This window comes from Gambusia affinis, linkage group LG23 (assembly GCF_019740435.1).
Source record: "Gambusia affinis linkage group LG23, SWU_Gaff_1.0, whole genome shotgun sequence".
Classification (NCBI taxonomy): domain Eukaryota; kingdom Metazoa; phylum Chordata; class Actinopteri; order Cyprinodontiformes; family Poeciliidae; genus Gambusia; species Gambusia affinis.
In genome coordinates this window covers 10,405,220-10,427,848 of record NC_057890.1, presented here as the reverse complement: position 1 = coordinate 10,427,848, position 22,629 = coordinate 10,405,220, and the positions used below count along the sequence as shown (strand labels likewise).

Genomic DNA, 22,629 nt, shown 5'->3' with positions numbered 1-22,629 from the left:
AGCTTCTCGTCCTCTTTTTTTTTTTTTTTTTTTTTTTTTTTTAAGTTCTCTGATTTACAACAGCTCTTGAGGGGAGCTTTTCTTTCCCCTCTGGAACACAAAAACACACAGAGATATCCCCTGCACCAGCTTTAACCTATTTCCCCAACACTTCCTTCTGACGGTGCCATCCTCTCACTCTCTGCTAAATCATTCATGTCCAGCCTCTCTGACCCAATTCCAGTTTAGTTAAAAAAAAAAAAAAAAAAAGCACAGACAGGGAACAGCCAATTCACAAAAAGATTATTCCCAAAAGCATGTTGTTTTCTGTGCTTTATCCTGGGCCTTGCGCAATGACTCTTATCTTTATCTTTTAACCTCGTTTTGTCACGGTACGACCGTAAATTTCATTGTATTTTATGGGAGGTATATGCAACAGATCAGAGTAGACTCTAAAATAAAATCAACCCATGTGCAATATATTCTTAGTATTACTGTAGCTGTTCTGTAAAGGCCTCGAGATAATTGCCAGTGAACAATCAGCATCATAAAAACCGAGGAACACAGCAGACAGGTTCTGGAAAAGTTTGAAAGAATAAGAATAAAGTCTCAATCCCAAACTGCAAACCCCTCACAGAGCTCTATAAATCCATAATCCAGAAATCAAAGCAGCACGGCACAACCTACCAAGCCATGGCAGTCCACTTAAAACATCAGAGAACTTTAGATAAAACAACATCAGAGAACTTTAGGAGTAGAACTTAAACTATGAGTTTTAAGTAAACTTAAAACTCATTTTTACTCCTTGGCATTTAATTGAACTAGTGTTTTGATACTTTGTTTTTATTCATTTGTGTTGTTGTCATTCTTGTAGAACTTGGAGAACTAGCATGGTCATGCTGTAGGGTTGCTCTCTCAGCATTGACAGGGAAGCTAGTTAAAGCTTTAGTGGCTGCAAAAGACTTTGGATCAGAGCTGACATTTGCCTTCCAGCAGGGCGACAATGTTTAACACCCAAAACTATATTTTAATGGCATGAATACCTTTAAAAATCCCCTGTTCCTAGACGTGCTGATGTGAATTTTAGTGTTTTTTTGTTGTTGTTTTTTTACTTAAAATACATATAAAAACACGTAAAATTACTGGAACAATTAACACATTTCATATTATAGCTGTAAATTGAAAACCAATGGGATTTCTTTTACTGAATGTTCCACATAGCAATTGCATCTTTACTCAGCTTTTTTAGAACATTTCTATCTGTTACATGTAGAGTGTGGTCCAGTTGTAACATTCTACATGTATGTAATCATTAGTGGTTAGTTTTTCTCGGATAAGCTCTGTTGTAATGTTGTGCAGGAACACTTAATGACAGCGCTGAGCTACAGTTAACACTTAACAATAAACCAAACCTTTATTGGCTCTCTCCACTTTGATGCCGCTCACATGGCAGGCCGGCTATAACAAATGTTCCATAAAGACCTGCTGTGTTTTTTCTTGTCGGGTTATAAAATGCGGCGCACGGTAGTTGTGTTTGGGAGTTTCCGTGGGATTCTGCGAGACAGAGAGAAAGAGAGAATCTCAACGCAAAAGCAGCACAAAGCCTCAACTAGCAGGGACTATTGACTTCATGTCAGATATACATTTTTCTGTATAAATTAAATCCATGATGTGTAAGAGTTTGTGTGTGAGATGGAGAGAAAGAGGGAATTGTCTCAGTGCAGATAAGAACGGGGGGTGGTGGGGCTCTCTGCTCACTGGTTGTGTGCCGCAGGTCAAAAGCTGTCAGCTGGGCGAGAAATACTTCTCTGCAGGATTTCACTCTGGAGACCAAGAAACTAGTAGCAATGAATGTGAGTGTACGCTGATTTGTGAGAAAAATGTGGATGGAGAACGGCAACAGAAATGGAGGCAAAGACAAGAGAATTAGAATTCAACTTTGCACGGAAAGTAAGGATATTATTTCTTTGTTGTTGTCGCAATGCTTCTTGGCAATAAATCTTATACATCTGAGAAGTCTGTTTATTCCCTCCTAATGATGCCACATTTGTGAGGAAAACACAATTATGGGTTGAGCAGCAGAGTTGAGTGTATGGATTGCAACCATGATAAACCCACCAGTTTTTCTTTGCCGATGCCAAGCAGCAGCATTTTTTTTCACTCTTGTTTGGTGTTGTTTATTGGATTAGATGATTAAAGATTTAAGAAAAAAGACATGTAAGCCGTTTAAAATGTAATAATCTGGACCACTAATTGTGTACACAGCCTCAACAACCTGTCTACCACTTCCTTGTGGGATAATATCTCTTTCCTGAACCATCATTTGTCACAAATCAGTCTCTCTAGTTGTTTTGACCACTTTGGTCTGAACACCATGGGGATATGGGATTGTCACTGGTTGGAGAATCTCAAGTCAATGTCTCGCTACATTGAGATTGCCTTCAATTATCTTGTTTTTCCAGTGAGAGATGTGGCCTCATACCATCACATGCCAAACCCACCACAGAAGATTTGGACATTTTTTTATGGGCACAGCCTCTATTCCCAGCTCTGCTCTTAACCTGCAAATTCATTCTTTGTAATGTGGCTCCACTAAACAGACGTAACTACCAAAGAGTTACAACAATGAAATAACACACCAAACACCAATTTCCTTTTCTTTCCTCGCATTTCTCTTTGCATATAGCAAGTCAGCAACGCAGAATCAGCCTAGTAGCAACACAATTATCAGATGAAACTACAGTTTTACCAATGCTAGCTTTGCCTTTCACTACCAAGGTCTCTGTTTTAGAGTCTAGGTCAGACAGCCTCATTGTCCAGACTTCTGTTATGGCTTTATCTTCAAACTCAAGACGCGGATGTTCAAAAACTGCCTTGAAGAATCGGTGTAGAAAGAACGCAAGCTCTCGTCCATCATAAGCGTTAGCATAGCTTAAACACAGCAGATTGCAGCGAATGTCAACTTTGTGAAAGCGATAAGACGGCATACATGGGAAGCTGCTTTAGTGTGTGAGCAGAAATATGTGAGTGATCTAAGACCAGGCATTAGGGTTTCTGATAAAGTGGGGGGCCTTAAGTGGTTTGAGGAAGGAGAGCGCCTTCCCATCTGTGTGTCCGTGTGTGTGTCCGCGTGTGTGTGTGTGTGTCTGTGTTGGGGCTGGGGTCAGGTGACTGGTGCATGTGTGTATATCTGCTTACTGTCTGCCTTGTCGCAGCAGCGATGACATCATGGCACACGACCGGCGAATAACGGAAAGAATCCGTCCCCCTGCCTATTTCACAGATAGAGAGGAAAGAGAAGTGGAACGATAGAGTGACAAAGATGGGGGTGTTAAAGGAGAGAAAGAAACGTGAGAAAGGTGAGCTTGAAGCTTATAGTGAGTGAGAAGTGGTACAAGAGTAAAATTATAAACAGAGACTTGTTAAGTTGTGACTAACCAATGAAACGCTCTTATAAAAACACGACAGCTTTACTTTACACCACTTACCACCTGATGGGAACATTTTGCAGTTCACTATAAACTTTTTATATAAACACTCATAAAATTCTGGTTTTCTTTGTGCACTGAAAAGGATTTTACGCTTTTAGCAGCACCAAGAAATGAGCAAATAATGAACTAGACTTATTGTGCATGACTCCTGAAGCTTGTATTCTTTTTCTGGACTTGAGCTTGAGCTGTTTTCTGATAACAGTAAGTAAAACTGGACAACCCTGAACATTAACCATATGACTTTGGTTGCTTCCCCATGAAATAAGGAGATTGATTCAGTTAAGAAGGTGGCTCAGTGTTTTGAGCTGTTATAACCCTAAATGGTTTCAGGCTAACACTACTAAAGCACAGGAAGTTGTTGTTGTTGTGGTCACAGTTACAATAAAACCTTTTGGAGCATAAATTATGGTCAGTGATCGACAAATTCAAACATTTATAAGGAGAATTAGAGGGTTGTGAAAAGCAAATGGTGGAAACCAACAATTGCACATTACGATGAATATTCTCTGGAATTTGTTGTTGGCTCTCACAGCATTTCAGTCAAAAGAAGTTGGCAAATAATGAAATAAGAGCATCTCGGTCTTAACCTTTCCGAAAAGCTTTTTTTTATTTTTGTTGCTTTTAATGGTCCGTCTTTTATTCTGCTCCGCTCCTTAAACTTGAAAGAAGAGTTTCACATCCAAGGATCTTTATCCTCTGGGAATCTTTCGCCCTCGCATTGCTCGCTCCATTGTCTTTTTCCAGTTTCCGTGATAATGACATATTGCAGAAAGTGCCAGGAGCATTCAGCGTTCTACGTGCCATCTGACACAAGAATCGTCTCACGATTTACCAAAAGATTGCTGCACTTGAAACAGTTTCTTTCTGATTACATAGCAACAGCAGTAGCCGCAGCCAGCGCTTGTCAAGAGCACGTGTTTTAGCTTTGCAAGCTGAGAAGGCCAAGTCGAGTGTCTTAAGTACGTGTTTGTGTATGAGTCTGACAGAGATGAAGGGAGAGACCCAGAATGAGACAAGTGCATCTGGAATGAATATAATATTATCACCAGCAATTTATAAGTGCCGAGTTCTGGCAGGTAGCTCTCAAATATGGTATAAAACTAGACGCTCTGTTAACTTTAAAGAGAATAATGTTCCATTAGTCTTTCTTTGTGCGAATCTTAGTTTTTCTATCAGTGGAACAAAATAGTGAAAGGAGACACTGTCTGGGGCTTTTATAGTTTCTGATTGTCCACAGAAAGAAATGGAAAATACTTTTGCTAATAAATAGATTAAATACTATTTTATGTAAAAGGACATACATTTCGATTATTTTTTATAATCAGGGACTAAAGATTTTTACATCCAACAGACTCTTTATTTACTAGTATTCCTACGCAAACTGAACAAGTCTGGAATTTAATTGACAGAAAATAGAAAGAACTTCCCATCCGTCTAACTACCCATCAGCCACTTGTACATCTATTTGTTCTATCCATCCGTCCATAAATCCTCTAGTCCATCATCCATTTTCTTTCTCAGTGATGGTTCCCATCATTCCATCCATCCATGTTTAAGATGTTTGCTTTGCTCCCCTCACCTGACTCAAAAGATTGCTTCATCTCCAGAATTAAATACTACTTGCTAAGAAGTCGAGAAGTTATTTCAGCCGTCTGAATCAGTTGAATTGGAACCAGGACACACACAAACTGCAACATAATGGTTTCTGCTCATCTCTAGAAGTATGTGTTTAGATTTAAAGGTCATCACAATGTTTGAAAATCTATTGTTTATATTTTTAGATAGAAATATTTTGCATATTTTTCTCTAATTCAGTCTGACAGGTTTTATTTACCAGCCCAGGGAGCCGATCTACCAATCCCAGATTTTTTGCTCACTTTCAGATGCATAATGGGACGTTTGCCCGCTGACAGTTTGGTCAGTGAGGTTGACCGAGGATATTTTTTCCCATAGTCTAAACACGCAATCTGTCTCCATTTAGATGTCATCATATCGGCATTCCTCCTTGCATGGCTTTGTCAGTGTTTATGTAAGAGCGTGATTGTGTGTTATACAAAAGGAACAAAATAGGAATGTTAGGAATCTTTTCTCTATCTTTGTGGATTTCTGGGATATATGTTTGTGAATGCCATGATGAAACAGAAAATTATGAACACTTCTGTGAAGTCAGATGATTGTTGCTAAAGCAGCACCAAAACAGTCAACTCTCAGAGGTCAATTTGGAGTTGGCAGGGATCGGACTTATTCCAGCACATCCTTAAACAATTGTTGTGGGTTTATTGCCTGCATCAGTTGGGGTCTCCGCTGGTAGACACCCACCAAATCTTTCTATTACAATCTGGTGTTGGTCAAAGCTGCACAGCTTTAATAGTTTTCTCCTGCCTTAATACTTAAACGGTTTTACCACATTCACTCTAAAATATTCAAGGCCATGACATATGCTAGTATTTTATTTTAATTTATTGTAATGTGTCATGAAATGCATGCCTTTCCTTGCATGTTGGATTTATCTCAAATATTATTTTCTAAAAGTCTGATCTGTTGTTCGACCTACTGATATAATGCTCAGGTTCTTTGTATTTATGTGGATGTGTTACTAGTATGGCCTATCCTTCAGCTGTGAGGGATTGTAAAAATTCCTTTAGTGATTTAGATTCCCTCTGAAAACATACGATTCTGAGAATTAACTGTTTTGGATCTTAGCTCGGCCCAATTTGTGGCTGATGGGATGAATTTGATGCGGCTTGTTGCTTTCCGACCACAAAGAATGTTATTCATCTGTCAGCTTCCCAATCGAATCAGGAGGGAAAGCAAGATAGAGACAGGAAGGCTGGACATAGAGCAGAACTGAAATGGAGCTCAGAAATGTGTGCATTCGCATTTTAAGGAACTAAAGACAGTTTTTGTTTAAGTATACAACAGTAAAAATCTGAGATTCTTTTTTTTTTTTTTAAGATTAAAAAAGCCTCTTTTTTTATTTAAAAGTTTATCAGTTGGATTTGGCGTAATTTGTAACCATATCAGTAAGAGTCTAGATGTCACCTCAGTAATAATAACATCTTAATGTTTCTGTTTATATTCTGTTTAGAGGAGTGTAGGCTCAGCAAAACAGGCCCGTGTTGGTTTCCACGCAGCACGGCCTCAAATCCTCTCTGCTCTCTGTACAACCCAAAAACACACAGAATATAAAAGTGGAACAACTGACCCCAGAAAGAGGGTCAAGAGAGACCAGATAAGGGTAAGCAAAAATCTGCCCAGAACCGACGCTGCTCCTCCATCCAACTATTGTCTGGTTCAAAGAGATGGCACTGAGACTCTGTAACAGTAAATCTAACAAGAGCTTAAGGTCTGGATTCATTACAGCTCCACTATAGCTCACTGATGCTTTTTGATCATGTGCAGTCTGTCTTTGTAACTCCTCTTCCTGAGGAGAATTTAATGTTTGTTGCACATAAAAAAATGTTAATTTTGCAGAGTAGTCTTATGTTCTGTTGTAATAAATACAGTAGTAATATATATTTTTAAATGCATTGGGGACGGTCACCAATGTTGCCTCTGCACAATTTTTCATATTATATCATATTTTCTTTTTCACAGTAACTTTTAAGAAGGTTTAACTTGACATGAAGGATGAAATGGATCATTTTCTACATTAACTATAGTCATGCTATGAGATAACAAACACCTTTGTATCACAGGATTTATATCAGGTGTGATCTAAGTACTTTCATTTGAAACAAAAAATAATTGCTATAAACATTTCATCGGAACATGTTAATTACTGCGGTTATTGTAGCGTCATCTATGACACATAAACAAAGATATGGAGCAAACACCTGCTAAATTCAGTTACAAACTGCTGTTGTGTTCTTTACAGGGTAATGTAAGTCTGTGATCCATAAAGTCAGAGAAAATCTGAGCTTGATGGAAAATGGTCACTTTTTTTGGGGCATCAAAGTAAAATGATTTTAAATGTCAGAAAATGACGTGAAAGAACTTTTTTTAAAACCATAACTTTGAAATATAAATAGCCCATGCCTAGTTGAGAGCTCAAAATGCAAATTTATGTAACAATTAAAATGTATTTTTATAGGTAAGTTACAGATATGTACATATATTTTTATTTTATTTTATTTACTTGTTCCCACAGTCCAGAAAATGTGGAAGCTTGTTTGTTGTTTGCTGGAGATAGGCTGCAGCTCCCCTAAAACTCTTCATGGACAAGCGAGAATAGACGATGGTTGGACTGATAACCACGATTTTGCGAACAATGACGCTAAAAACAAAGATGCTCAGGAAAGGTGTTCATAAAGATCCATATTTCATTCATATAAGGTTTAATTAAAGTAATGTTTCAGTTAACCCTGTCTGCTCTGAACGATGCATGTCCAAGGAAGCAGAAAACTAACGTATCTAACCTGTATTGTTTTGTGCGCAGGCAAGAAGCACTGCTGGCCGCCATAAGCGAGAAGGATGCCAATATCGCTCTGCTGGAGCTCTCCTCATCCAAAAAGAAGAAAACCCAAGAAGAGGTGTCAACCCTGAAGAGAGAGAAGGACAGCCTGGTTCAGCAGCTCAAACAGCAGGTAGGACAAAACGCCTGAAGCCTGGCATCAGCTGGCTTATGAGCAGAGATTTCTGACCAGGTTTGAAGACGACTAAAGAGGAGTATGGATGAAAAATGACAAAAGAGGTGGTAAATTGATAGAGACACTCAAAATAAAGACAAAATAAACCCGGGGAACGTGAGAGCCATGTTTAGAGAGGCGTAAATAAAAGCCGGGGGAGCTCAGGTGAGGTGGAAGTGATGGAGAGAGAAAAGAAAACACAGAAGGCAGCCAGAAAGTGAGTCCAGATGTGACCACAACCTGTTTTAGGGACACACGCACAAACACACACACGCACACACCGATTCTGTATTTATCTTAACTTTAATTTCACTTATTATATTTGAATCAAAGAAGACATTTTCTCCAGATGTACACTAGCAAAAGGCCAAGTCTAAACACTACATCACCACTGTAAGACAGTTAGGTGGTAACAATATGTTCACACAAACCCAGGCCAAAAGTAAGGATATAAACATGAGGTTTATATCCTTACTTGTGGTTCCACACTGGGATGTATTTACAGAGAGACACAGAGTTTGGCTTTTCCTGGGTAAAACTACTACAATACCCAACCCCGTACAGGAGGGGTCCCCAAACTCGGTCCTCGAGGGCCGGCCTCCTGCATGTTTTAGTCCTCTCCTTGGTTTAACGCACCTGAATCAGGTGATGGCTCGTTCGAAGGCCTAAGAAGAACATTGACATGCTGAAAAGTTTGTTGGTGCCACCAGGGAGAGAACTGCAACGTGCTGGATGCCGGCCCTCAAGGACCGAGATTGGTGACCCCTGCCGTACAGGATGAGTCCGAGGTTTTTATTGGATTTAGATTATTTGAGCATTGAAAATTTTATCCAACAGAATACACTTTAAATAGAGTTTGGCGCAAGAAAACAGAATTGAGAATCAGTTTGAGTTGGTGGTCAAAATATGAGCTGGGTGCTTTAGAAAGGATTGCTGTCCAATGAAATCGCTTTAACAAGCTTCTTCTTCAACTTCCTCCCTCACCATCCCCCCGCCTCGTCTCCTTGGGTTTCATATGAAGACATTTATGACACTTCTGAGTCTCCAAGGTGGTTACTGACAACACAGAAGCTCTGCTATGCTCTTCTCAGAGTGTGTGTTTGTTTGTGTGTATAGTGGTGTAAGTAGTTTATCCAGTATTTCAAGGTTTTCCTTTCTGAAGATCTCTGTTGTGCTGTCATTTTCAGTCCCTTAACATCTGAAAAAAATCCAACAGTTCTAACAGATTTTTACAGTCTTTTAAAATCCATACCCCTTGAGATCTTTTTCCATTTTGCTGTATTACAACTACAAACATCAATGTATTTTTTGGGGATTTTTTTTTATGATAGACCAACGGAGAGTTTCACCTATTTGTGACCTGGAAAACATTTTACAAAATAAAATCTGGAAAATGGGGTCTGTGTCAGAGATTCACAGCTCAAGTGGGAACGTTTGCATTTCACAAATCTGTTTCAGTAAAAGAACGACTAAAACATAAATGTTGGAGGAAAGTCATAATATATCCTCTTTCAACAGTTTGCCTCAAATATGGGGAAGATGGGAGAAACCTATCTTACCAGATGAAATAGAGGAAATAAGTTTATACTTAACCACGTCTACATGTTAGAATGACCTAGTCAAAGTTCAGATCTAAATTCAACTGGAGATCTGTGGCAGGACTTCAAAACTGCTCTTCACAGGGGATCAATCTGACGGCACTTTAGCTATTTTACAAATTATAATCTGGATGCGCAAAGCTGAAACTGTAAAATGTTTAAATTCTGCACTATTTTGTGTTATCCTTTAAGAAAAGATCCCAGTTAAAAACATTGATGTTTAATTGAAATGTTAAAAAAAATCTGAGCAAGAATTTCTAAGAACTGTTAATAATTTTGCAAGGTAATGTACACCTGCGCCAAATGTCGAGACTCCAAAGAGAGATATGCTTATTGTCATATAAGCCAAAACTTAAAAAGCACCGTAAATATAAACTCTCCTGAATCTGTATGAGAATTTGGTGTATCATAACTGTGAGACAGATTTAGTCTAAGCAGATTTACGAGTCTGTGAATACGTGTAACAGACAACATGCTGTGGTAAGACGTTCAGCACACACATAAAACCCCACCTGTGTGTGTGATTAAAATGTGAATGGCCCTGAAAGCTTTGCCTTTATGTCGACCTTTGACCTCTTACTCCAGACGGCTGTAGATCAAGATGACCTCAGCTCTCTTCACTCTCTCCTCCCCTGTCACAGCCTGCTTCCTCTCCAGTCCAAGTTTTATTTCTTTCTGTGTTATGAAGGACGGAGACGAAATGTGATGGCGGTTGCGGTGAAAGCAAAAACAGGCGATTTAAAATGAAACGACAGAGTTGTTGAGGAATACGCTTTCTGCTCCAGCGAGACGCTCTTTTGCTGACGTTACTTTATCATTTCTGAGGTTTTTTAAGTTATTTTAATGAAGCAAATAAACGAACAGGAATCTAAAAATAAAAAAACTCAGTTAATCACCTGAAACCCCTTAGTATATTGAACTCCAAAGATTTTACAGTTATGTTTAAGGATTTGAAAGCCTGGGGTTGTTTTATTTAAATGGTAAACTCTGATCGGAGGTTCGTCACTCCATTTTTCCACTGTACTTTTAATCTTTAGTTGCATATCAGAAACTCTCATGTTGGGGTGAAAAACTGTGGACTGTTTTAATTAATTAGTCTACAGAGACTTTGCCTGGGTGAAATTATTCCCCACAGCACCACACTCGACTCGCTTCCCCTACCATTTTTAATTTTCCACTTATTAACAGATGCCTTTTTAATGTAAAAATGGGCAGAATAATTACATTTGTTATAATTTAAAAGTAGGTTTTGCCCAGCCATGACTCAGCAACTTTTCATTGTTGATAATTGCTTTGATATGTATAAAGTTTTTTTTTCTTTGTCGACGAAAGGCTAGATGATAAAGTAATCTAATCTAATATTCCCCAAAGCTTTATCGTGAAGAAATAATTTTCCTCTGAGCCTGAGTCATCAGTTTGCTCCTCTTTTCACTCTTCTTTCTACCCATTGTTGGTCGCTTAAAGCAGAAATGGAGGCTGGGGGGCAGCCGGAGGGGAGGTGGAGGTGAAGGGAGGTCTGAGAGAGGAGGAGTGAAATAATGGTGTGATGATTAGATTAAGTGAGAGGGAGAATTGGCACAGAAACAAGTGAGCTGAGGTCAGCATTCCTGACAATTAGAGAAATGGGAGAAGATGTAAAGAAGGCCAGATAAAAAAAAAAATGTCTTCAGTTTTTGCTTCCTTTTTCATTAACCCCATGTCTTCCTTTTTCCTTTTTTGTAGTTCTCACCTTCGGCTCCATCGAGCGTATCACATGTCCACTAGGATGTGTTTCTTAACAATCTGTATAATTTGGGAGGTTTCTGCACTTTCGTCATGAGTTTCAACATTTTATTGTTTGAGTTTTTATTGTTTTAAAATGAACAGTACGGAGACATCTCGAACTGACAGCCATAAGTTTTTGTGCACTCACTGTCGTGTGGGATTGCTTTGTCCATTTAGGATTTATGAATGGTCAGAAGGACCTCCAAGGCAGCTCTTCATTGGGGTTTATGATGAAAATGCAGTAAATCGGTTGAGGTTGTTGTGCTCGAGTGTTCACACACACTGATATGTTCAACACAATTGGGTCCTTCAAAGATCCCTCAAGAGCTGATGGAATAAATTGGTTCTGACTGATTTCTTCTGCAGTACAGAGTAAAGGGAGTCTCAAGTACAACATTTTTCATAAAAGTGGTGGAAGTTGCATCTAGGTTATTGGCTATTTTTTTAGGCACGGCTGTAATCCATGATTTAACGTTAAGGTCACCTCGGTGAATCAGAATAACCCTCATCAGAAGTGATCTAGCATCAGATTTGCCATAAAATGCTTAATCTGTTCTGTAAATGTTTTGAGATGTGATGAGATAATAAAATATCTTCTCAAATGTCCAGTGGCACCTGACCAAGAATGTGGGGAACTCGTTGTTCTTGATACACGAAGTCTGGATAGTTCAGTCGGTACAGTGTGTGACTTAGCATTTTGGCCTGTGATCTCATATTAAATAAGGTACATTAAGGTATGTTTGACAACATAGCTCTAACTCAGGGTTGTCAGTATAGCTTTCCCTGTAACCTTATCTCATAACATCTGTAATCGTTCTTCTGTTCCCATGCAAAAAGCACATATTATCTCTCTTGCGAATTATTCTGATTTGACTTCAACTGAGAGTATTTTAGGCCAATTGAAAGAGAAACCACAGCTTGATTCACCAACTGGTTTTACGTCTCAATAAAAATAAGAAGAGAAAATGATTACCAGTTGTTTAATTGGTACGACATGGTTTGTTTGGTTTTTTATTCAGTTTATCTAAGTGTCAAAAGATGCTAAGTGAATTAGTTTGGGGAATAGTGTTGAATATGGATTTCTATAGAAAATAATATTTCTGTTATCTCTCAAAAATTGATTGCATGGCAGAAGTGTTGGAAAAATAACCTCCTGATTCCAACTCTAAATAGTAGAAACTTTTGTCTTTGTGGCGTTTAAGCAGGATGTTGAGAAGTCAAATAGTTAAAAAGTATTGCCTCTCTTTTGTTCTCAATTTTTTTTTGAATGTCAGATGAAGTTAACCTGGAAAAAAAAACCATCTTAGAAATTATGATTTCATTTATTGAACTTTTCAGTCATGCATTACGTGACATTTGTTCCCTTCACTTAATAACAATAGAGGAATTTTTCCCCAATGTTCTGGTGTGCTTTGGATCATTTTCTTGCTGAATAATCCAAGCGTTCCTAAGCTTAAGGTCACAAACTAAAACAAATTTTTTCCTTGAGGATATTCTGGTAAATTGCAAAATTTATGGTTCATGTCAATTAAGCCAAGTTGTGAAGGTCAGAAAACTCAAAGAAGGCTCACTATAACGCCTTCCAGGTTTGACTGTTGGTGAAATGTTACTTTCTGAACGCTGTGTTGTAAAACTTTCAAAAAGTTAAACTTTTGCACTGTCTGTCGAAAAAATATCAAGATATGTTTTGGGGTGAATGTGAGAGGGGCTTTTTATGTCCTTTTTGGTCAACTTCAGCTTTAGAACTAGTTCATGGTTGCTGGTTATTCTCAGCGTCTCTTTCTTAATGTTGCATCTTGAACACTGACTTTAGCAGAGGCAAATTCATCCTGCTGTGCGTTAGATTTTCTGGGTACTTCTGTGACCTCCTGGGTGAGTTGTTGATGGGCTCTTGGAAGGCATTTTGGTCGTCCTGTTACTCCTTGGAAAGTCCAACATTTGATGCCAAAAACCACCATAATGATGCAGTACAGTCCAAAAACCTGCTTTGTTTTTCATCTGTTCATGCTGTCTCCTGGGCTCTATTTAAGGGATTACTTAATTTTACAGGTCCGACGCTAATCAAGCCTTTGCTAGGTGAAGTTGAACCAAAGAAAACATGGTTAATCACAGTTAATTTGTGAGTTCACAAAGGAGATAAATATATTTTGACTTAGGGGCAGTGTGGTTTGGATGGCTTTTTCCCCCCCGTAGTAAATGAGACTATCACTTAAAACTGCTTTGTGTATTTACTCTGCTTATCGTTGTCTGGAGTTTTTTTTTAACTCTTTGAAATATCTGAGGAGACAGACATGTTTTTTGCACCCTTCTTAGCTCTAAAAAAGTCAATTTTTCATTTGGTTCTTCAAACAGACCCTGAGAAATGTAACTTTTTTTTTTCCTCCATGTCAGACATACAGTACACACACAGACACACAAAACCTGAGGCTGGTCCTTTTAAGCCCCGGCTCCTTGAAGCGCTCACTGAGAGACTAAAGGGATTTAGATTGTACAACACCAACAGATTTGGATCCAGGCCCTCCCTCACTTTTTATCTCTAAATCCCCCCCAACTCTTTACAGGCCTACTGCAAAACCCAAAGTATAACTAAAACGTGTGAAACACATAAAGCCGTGAGACAGTCAGAGGAGCCGGAAAAGTAGATCGGAGTGGGAATGTAGTCAGCAGAGTGAGGAGGTGCTGACAAAGTGATAATTGGAGAGAAGAAAGAAAATGAGAAATGAGAAAATAAAATTATGCGCTGATGAAAGTGTGATTTGTGTGAGGTGATTTACAGATCACTGTATGGTCTAATATGAGTCGATATGATTCTCCCCCCAAGGGATAAACTCACAAGACCTGTTATTCTGCTTCATCTGTAAATAGTTTGTGAATCAGTTTACATTGATTTGAAATTTTATACACTTATTCAAGTTACAATAAACCTTGTTGTATTTTGATGTAATTCTATGTGATCAACACAAACCAGGGAATATTTGAAAAATAAAATGTGAGAAACACTTCTGCTTTTTTTTTTCTTTGTGTCACAAATTGCACAAAAAAAAATCACTTTGATATTCCTAAATAAAATACATTTCAATCACTTGTTAACTGTTAGTAAACCCCAACTGTGACTAATTTAATCTCTGTATAAATACCTCTGAGTTCTCCTGGCCTCAGAAGTTTCTTGCAGAACATTTCTTAGTCATCGTTAAAACCAAGAACCACAGCGCACAGATCAGGGATTACGTTTTGATGAAAGCAGGGTTAGGTTATGAAACAATTTCCAAAGTTCATCTCACCGAGCATTACTTAATCCATCATCTGAAAATAGATAGCAAATATCACAACTACAAACCTATTAAGACATGGTTACCCACCAAAGCTTAAAATATGGGCGAGCAGAACAATAACTATAAAGCAGCCATTTTTAAATTCATTAGGTGTACAGAACTGATGGAGACATACCACAAAACATTTGTGACTTTAAATGCAGCTAAAGATGGGTGGTGTGTTAATCTCATTGAATTCAAACACCGTATTTATTGGTGTTCACTCTAGGTTATGTGGTTTCTCTTTGTTCTTTGAAAGCACATATTTAACTTTCTTTCTACAGACACAGAACAGGATGAAGCTGATGGCCGACAACTATGAGGACGACCATCTGAAAGTGGCATCTCCAAACTCTGACCTGCCCAACAATCACAAGCCCTCCCCAGATCAGGTACCCAAAACAACAAGCTTATTTCATTTACTTACCTGTTTTGTTTTCTATAATATGTTGTTTAATATTATTACTGGACAGTATTTTGACTAAATAATAACCCTGCTTATGCTGTGCTCACAGTGTCTGTCTCAAACTAACTTCCTGCTTTTTCTGAACTCACGCTACGGCTGGACTGAACTAACCAATAGGACGATGAGGAGGGTATTTGGGCCTAGCCAATCACTTGCCTTCTTTCTCACCCTCAGTCTGCCATATTGTACAGAAGGGTGAGCGTCTTTCCCTGGATGAGGTCACGTTTTGGTGTCCTCATGTCGTTCCTCTTGTTTTACGTTCTTCTCTCATCCATGATCACACTCTGGCTGCTGTCTTCTCACCTAAAGTGTTACTCTTTTTTTTTAATGCATTTACACATTTTGCCGTGTTTTTCTGATTTATCGTTTTTTATTTCTATTTTCTTCATCATTCTTCAGTCAGAACATCTTAGTCTTGATTAATTTCCTCCTTGTTTTCGTGATTTCTTCTGTTTTTTTGAAACTCTTTTCCTCCTGTTCACGTTTTAAATTCACTTGTTCTTTGTGTTGCGTCATTTCTGCAACACCAGAATTCAGACTTGGTCTTCATTCATGTTGTGTTACTGTCAGGCAAAAATTGCTCATCTTTAAGCCACATAAAGTCCTTTTTTTTTTTTTTTTTTTTTTTTACTTTTTCTGACATTATTCTAGTTATTTTTTAATTCTGTTCTCATTGAATTAAGACGAAACATTGTAACATGAAACATAAATGAATAATACTCTAAGTACTCATTGGAGAACCCTGGTCACAGCAGCAGTATCTTATGCATAATGCATCCCTGCATGCACCTTTGTGGATTGATCATTTCAGACTTTTAAGTGGGACGGGCTAGGTTGGCCTCAAACTACAATCTCATTATAAACACACTTGACAAGAAGTTTTTCTTAGTGTAAGTTATTGTAACATTAGGCACCAAAACTCCTACACACATGCAATCCTCTACCTGTAATTAAACGGTTCTCGGAAAGCAAGCTAAAATTAATAGTCAAGGGGGAATAAAAATTAAAGAAGCTATCATTCCCAAAGCTTCTCACACATAGAAGTCGGGCTAACATTGGGAGAACACCTCCAAATTGTGCATAAAAACAAAAGTTTTAGATTTTTTTTTTCTGACTGCACTCGCTGTCCTGGTTTCCATGTGTCAGATTAAAATTACTATGTAGGATTACATGCTTAACAGTACACTGTGATCTCTACGGAGAACCCGTCTCCTGCATTCCTTCATGCCACTGAAAAAAACAGATGGCGTTTTGACCTGGAGGCAAAGGGGGGCCTTGCAGAGTATCTTCTGAGAACCTGTTACTGGACTGATTGTCAGTATGCAGTGGAAAATGTTCATTATTGTTCATTTGTAAGAGTTTTCTAATCAAATCTAAAAATATATGCAGTACTACAAACATTTTAGGCATCATAGCTTTAACTCTGGTGTTGGCAAAATAATACCACATGATTTATTGCCACTGCACAAGGATGCTGACAGCCCAAAGATTCTCTAGCAGGTCTAAGTTGAGACCTTCTTATTAATTAGATGTAGCACCTTCCTGCTGAGAGAGGCAGGTCAGCTAGCATGTCCAACCTCTGTCTGCCATCTTTTTTTTTTCCTTTCTACCACCACCAGGAGCTATATTCACCTTCCTTCTGGTGTGTGAGCTGGTTAATTTGCCATAGCACATTTCATCCAAACAGTGAGCGCTTGTGTGTATGTCTATAAGGGGGATTCTGAGCTGCAGCAGAGGAGCACAGGAGAGCAGTTTTAACACATGCCAAGCATTGTTGAGAACACTTTATGGCCATAAGTTGTGCTAGATACACCACATTAAATTTAAATTGTGCTATGAAATTAGTTAGTCTCTTCATTTTGTGACCATAAACAATTTAAAGCTAAGAAGAATTGAGAAAATAAAAATCCATATTCTGATTCCGAACCACTTTTTTTTTTTAAATCCATTGCTTTTGAAGTTCAGAAACACTCGATTAATAACTTATTGCCTTGTGTTTCTATTGGAAATACCAGCAGTTCATTTCCCCCAGCAGCTCTTCCAGATGGGAAAGAGAAAATATGCAGTACAAGTCCAGGAAATGTGTGTTGATCTTCATAAGACGAGAAATGAAAAAGAAATAAATTGTTGTAAGACCGTTGTATCTTGTCACCACAGGAGGATCAGACGGGAGGAATAACACTCTCCAAAGCTTGTTGTTAGAGATATAAAAGTAGCATCTATGGGTCACCAAGTCTCCATAACAACCAAGTGTGTCTATTTTTCATTAAAGCAAAGGATCAATATGTGGAAAAGCATCTCATGTTAATGAAATGGTGAATATGTTATGCTGTGGTCTATTTCTCTTCCAAAAGCCCTTGTTAGAGTAGATGGCATCATTAGCACTCGATACGAAAATGTTTTAAAAACTGGTGATCTCTCCCAAAAAAATAATATAAACTAATGATGCCAAACATGAAGCAAAGTCCAATCACAATGAATCAAAATCAGCCTTCTGTGGACTGAGTTAATGAGAAGAGAACATGAGACAAGGCAAGTTTATTTTGATAGCACCATTCAGACTCAAGGCAGTCCAAAGTGCTTTATTAGAGGCAAATGAAAAGACAGAAAGCCATGAATAATGCAAAAGGGTAAAAGCATTGCATAAAATAAACTGACGCTAAGATAAAAATTTTAGAGGCAAATTTAAATGTAGTTTGATTTTAAATCCACATCTAGTCTTCCAATCTCAGCTTTCCCTTTCAACTCAAAAGTCAGATTCCTCCACTTAAAAGCTGATGCATTTTAAAATCAATTCTTTGAGAAATATGGAGCCAGTGCATAAAAATGTGATGAGATCCATTTTTCCTGGTGTTGGTCAGGACTCTTCCAGCAGCATTTTAGGTAAATTTGGGTAAATTTATTTGTTAAACTGCCATTTATTTGAAGTTTTCTTCACATCTTTACCAGGTATGCCTATAACAGTAGAGGTTGCTTTGTATGTCTTTTTGAGCACAAGTCCTTCTCGGTTCTATGAGGGATAAATAGTTCTAATTTCATCATTTCATTTGGCCGCAGTGTTTTTCTTTCTTTGAATCCAGTCAGCAGAGTTTGCCGTATGCCTCTCTTTAGAGCTCTTTCTTACTACAGTGAGAATCCTGTAGGGACACATGAGAGGCTAATAAAGCGGCTCAAGCTCACCCTCTGACTCACAGCGCAGCATAAAACTATACCTCCCTGGGGATTGTTTCACAAGACACTGAAAACCGCTGCAGACCCATTAACCCCACACACTGATTACTTGGCCATCATGTCTGTGAAAAACTGCTAAAACGAGTAGGTTCTTATTGCCATATTTTGAGTAAAAGCATCTAAATTCATAGTGTTTCTGAAATTTAGATCTAGTGTTTTAGTTTTCATATCTCTTTTCAAATATTCTTTTCTTGTTAGATAGATTCTAGGTGGAATAAATAAGAGAGCACTGTTTTAATTTCTCTAAAAATGTCTTCCTCAGATCACTTCACTCATTCCATTCTTTGTGCCTGTTTCTAGTTTGTCTTGTGTTTGATCCTCAGAGCTTTACTTCATGTCTGGAAAGTGTTGACAGGGAATTTCTTTTTTCTGCTGTTTGACAGAATAATATAAATTAGAAAGTGTGAGATAGCAGCTGTTGACCACATGCTAGGTTTATTTTGGGGCTGTAAAGCTGTAGAACTGTCTTCGTATGGACAGTGTAGACGTTTTACAGCCCAGAAAATGAAACCCTGCTGTCTTTTATTCCATCTTTTATACCTCACTACTCCTCCTAACTCTTTTTTTCCACTAAAGGGAAATAGACAGCACAGATTCTTTTAATGGGCTGTTTCCTACTGACAGTCCTTCACTGCAAAATATTGCAACTAGAGTTTATCTCTGCTGATAATGATCCTAAAATGTAATGCCTTTGAGTGTGTGTGCACTGGAGGGGTAATTACATACACAAATAGCATATTTGAAAATATATATTTAGTGTTAACATGTTTAGTGTGTATAAGAAACCAGCAGTTTTGGTCCAAGAAGCTGCTTCCTCTGACTTGTGGAGATAATCAGGAGCAGCTCAGGATTACATCCATGGTGCTCATGTGTAGGCGTGTATTAATGTTTTTGTGGTAGCTGTCGATAAGAGGAAATTAAAGGTGACAGATACTTTGATTCACTTTTATTGTAGATTTAATGCAGAGACAAGAGTGCTCAAACATTGTAGCGAGAAAACCACACACATTCTCATCGATTAATTTTTTTTCTCAGCATTATAAAACACACAAAGTTACTGAGGCAGTTGAAAATGTACCTCGTTTTTAGCTTTTTTAGGAACTTGTCATTCTTATAAGGAATGCAAAAGCTCTGCACTGAAATCCAGCAAAATTTCCTTACTTTATAAATAAGGCAGTGGATAGAATGGCAACAAAATCTTTATTGCAAATATGTCAAAAAGTGTCAGTTACAAGAACATAATATGTTTGTATGATAGCTACATAATACCTCACAGTATTTAGATGAAAAGATGGCATCCATTGTGTAACCGATCGATGTTGGATCATCTGCTAACTGGCTCGTCCGCCCGTTGTAGTTTACATGTGCAAATGTTTTATATCCCTCATAACATCTTCGAATCAATAGTTTTGCCGCTGTGTTTACATCTGTGAAGCTATAAGCTTTACTCTCTCAAAGGTTTTTACTTGATTGTGTCATCTTGAATTGTCACTTTATCTCAGTATCTTTTAGTTTCTTCTGAGCGCTAATATCACAGTGCTGAAGTCAGTTTTTTTTTGTTTTTTTTGTCCCACCAGGGGGTCTTTTTGTGGGCTCTAGTGTCCCTTATACCACAGTAGGCTGACAGGAAAGAGAGAGAGAGAGGGGGGAAGACATGCGGCAAATGTCGCCAGGTCCGAGAATCGAACCCGCGACGGCCGCGTCGAGGACTGAAGGCCTCCAAACGTGGGTTGCGCTATCCCCTACGCCACCACAGCACACCCTCTGAGGTCTTTTCTTTAGCGTTTTTACTAATCTTCAGTGTAGTCCTGGTGTCTGACCATAGCAGCATTGGTGCAGTGGTTGCTTAAAGAATTAGAAAATTGGACAAGTGGAGGACAAAAGAAGAAATGTCGGAGCTAAAACACTTTCATAAAGTCAAGTCCTATGGAGAACAAGAGAACAAGGCCGAACCTTGTAGTTAAGCATCGAGAGCCGAGTTTTCAGCTAACAGCTGTTTGAGAATCATTTTTCTTTGAGTTAAACTCCTATCTACATGTTGAACTTTGTTATTGGTATTTGTCATATTTCCAATAAAAGAAACGGGCAACAAATTATTTTGTTTGATGGGATTTGATGAGACGTTAATTTCTTTGAGTTGATTAAAAGACCATTTATTGCTCGAAAAGGCTAAATCTGTTTTAAAAGATAAAAATAAATTTGAATAAAATTCACTAGAAGCAAATTATAAATAAATTATTCACAACTTTTCCACAATGCCGTCTATTACTGAATCATTTAGAACAATGCTGGCCGATCTTACCTGTTCAGACAGGCTGTTTTAAGGAGTATCTGCTAAGAACAGTCAATATAACAATGCAAAATGGACATTTGGTTTGCAATACCGTCTTAATAAAGCGCTTCAGCAAATAAAGACAACAGAGACGAGATAACAATGTACAGATCCTGGGATCTGGACGCTGAAAAGAGTGACGGCTAAAGAGCAGACGGAGTTCACACAGACAAAATGAAGTCACTGCGCTGAGTGAAAGGATCTTACTTTTTAATTCTCTTTGTGTGTTTGCTGAGTGACGATGAGCACAGAAGGCTGGTGCAGAGGCATTGCAGTGTTAAATATAGCTTGCTAACTCACACTCACACTGCTTCCCCTCTTAAAATGCTTCCTCTGCACTTAAATCCTGGTATTCCACAAGGGGAAGAGTTTGGTCTGTTTGTTTTATCTGTGTGAGTGTGTGTCTGTCATGGGCTCGTCTCATGGGGGGTCTTGTCTCAGAACCCTTAAATGCTTGCATCTCTGTCACTTTTCTCATCCTCATTCCCACGCTAAGCAGACACACATCAGGAACCTATTGTTGCTGTATTCTAATTTTTATTTAACCTAAAGTCTTTGCAGAACACTTCACAAACTCTTTCCCTCTGTTTCCCAGTTATGTTGCATTGTGTTGGTCCATCTCTAAAAATTTTAATGAAATGCATCGACTTTATGGTTCAAGCACGACAAGATGTGAAAAGGTTTGATGAGTATGAATACAAAACAAAGCCGTTTTATAATATACCTGAGGATGTAGGCATTTTGACTGCATTTTAAATTTAGTGGAAGAGTTACATGAGTTCAACTGCTGTGGCCTTCCTGTTTGCCGTTATTTTTACACTCTTTATTAAGTCGCGACTAATACACATCCAGTTCACCATGTAACCCAAGTGTGTAGTGTTTGCTTGACTTGACAGTCACAATAGCCCAGTTATGTAAACTTCTTTCAGTGGGTTCTACTCGTCATGGTTGAAATTATAAATTTTTTGGGGGGATTTTCCACACTAAAGTGCTTTTCAAGTCTGCATTTCACCCACTTCCATCCATATCTGCATGCCCTTCCGTTTCCCTGACTTGTAAACTCTTAAACCAGCCATCATGATTATTTAATCTTTTTATTTTTTGCATTTTTATCTTTATTAACGAAATATATTTTTCTGTCCCCTCCTGTAGATTCTCTCTCCTCTCCTGGACCTCAATCAGAATCGCAATAAACTGAAGCTGTACATAAGTCACCTGACCTCACTGTGTCAGGAGCGTGACCCAATCATATTGCAGGACTTTGCCCCGCCCTCATCTTATCACCGCTCTGACTCCGCCTCCTGGCACACGCAGCTGCACAGCATGTCAGAGGAGCAGGTGAGGGTTTTGTTTTGGATAATTGAAGATAAGAGAAAAATTTTGTTTTTCTTTAATTCGTGAGATTATTAAGCTTATTATTAACCACAACATGAAAAAAAAAATTTCTTCAGGTTGCAAAACTGGCCTCAGTGCGACTGAGCTCTTACTCAATGCATTGATGTACGCATCTTGGCATGAGTATGAGTGGAAGACAAGGCCCACACTGGTTGGCTTGGCAGGTTTTTGGCATTACCTTTGACACTTGTAAAGAGATTTACTCCAGCAGGTCACCTGTTGACAAGCACCTGGCTGCACAACAAATACCGGATAAGACATTTTATTTCATCGTACAGTGCAGGGAGTACACTCTGCCTCAGCTCCTTGGCAGGATGAGGAAGGTAGGTTCATGTGCAGCTCGGAGCAGCGAGACAGTGGAAGAGTTTTTATTTCGCTGTCAAAATCGGAGCAGTGAGAAGACAAGTTGGGGCTCAGGGAATGCCTTCATGTTG

At 38.5% G+C, this 22,629-nt stretch overlaps 1 protein-coding gene across 9 annotated transcripts in view; it reads left to right on the top strand.

The window, feature by feature from the left end:
- The window catches only part of LOC122826363 (ELKS/Rab6-interacting/CAST family member 1-like), a 121,981-nt gene that overhangs the window by 79,341 nt on the left and 20,011 nt on the right, over positions 1–22,629 (top strand). For 5 of the 9 annotated variants that reach the window (XM_044108137.1, XM_044108136.1, XM_044108134.1 and 2 more), the window contains 3 exons: positions 7,909–8,056; positions 15,056–15,163; positions 21,953–22,138. In XM_044108137.1, the coding sequence (XP_043964072.1) occupies positions 7,909–8,056; positions 15,056–15,163; positions 21,953–22,138 (442 nt within the window). Of the gene's footprint in view, positions 1–7,908; positions 8,057–15,055; positions 15,164–15,354; positions 15,433–21,952; positions 22,139–22,629 lie in introns of those variants that run through there. The other 4 variants (XR_006369774.1, XR_006369773.1, XR_006369775.1 and 1 more) reach the window with 2 other exon arrangements.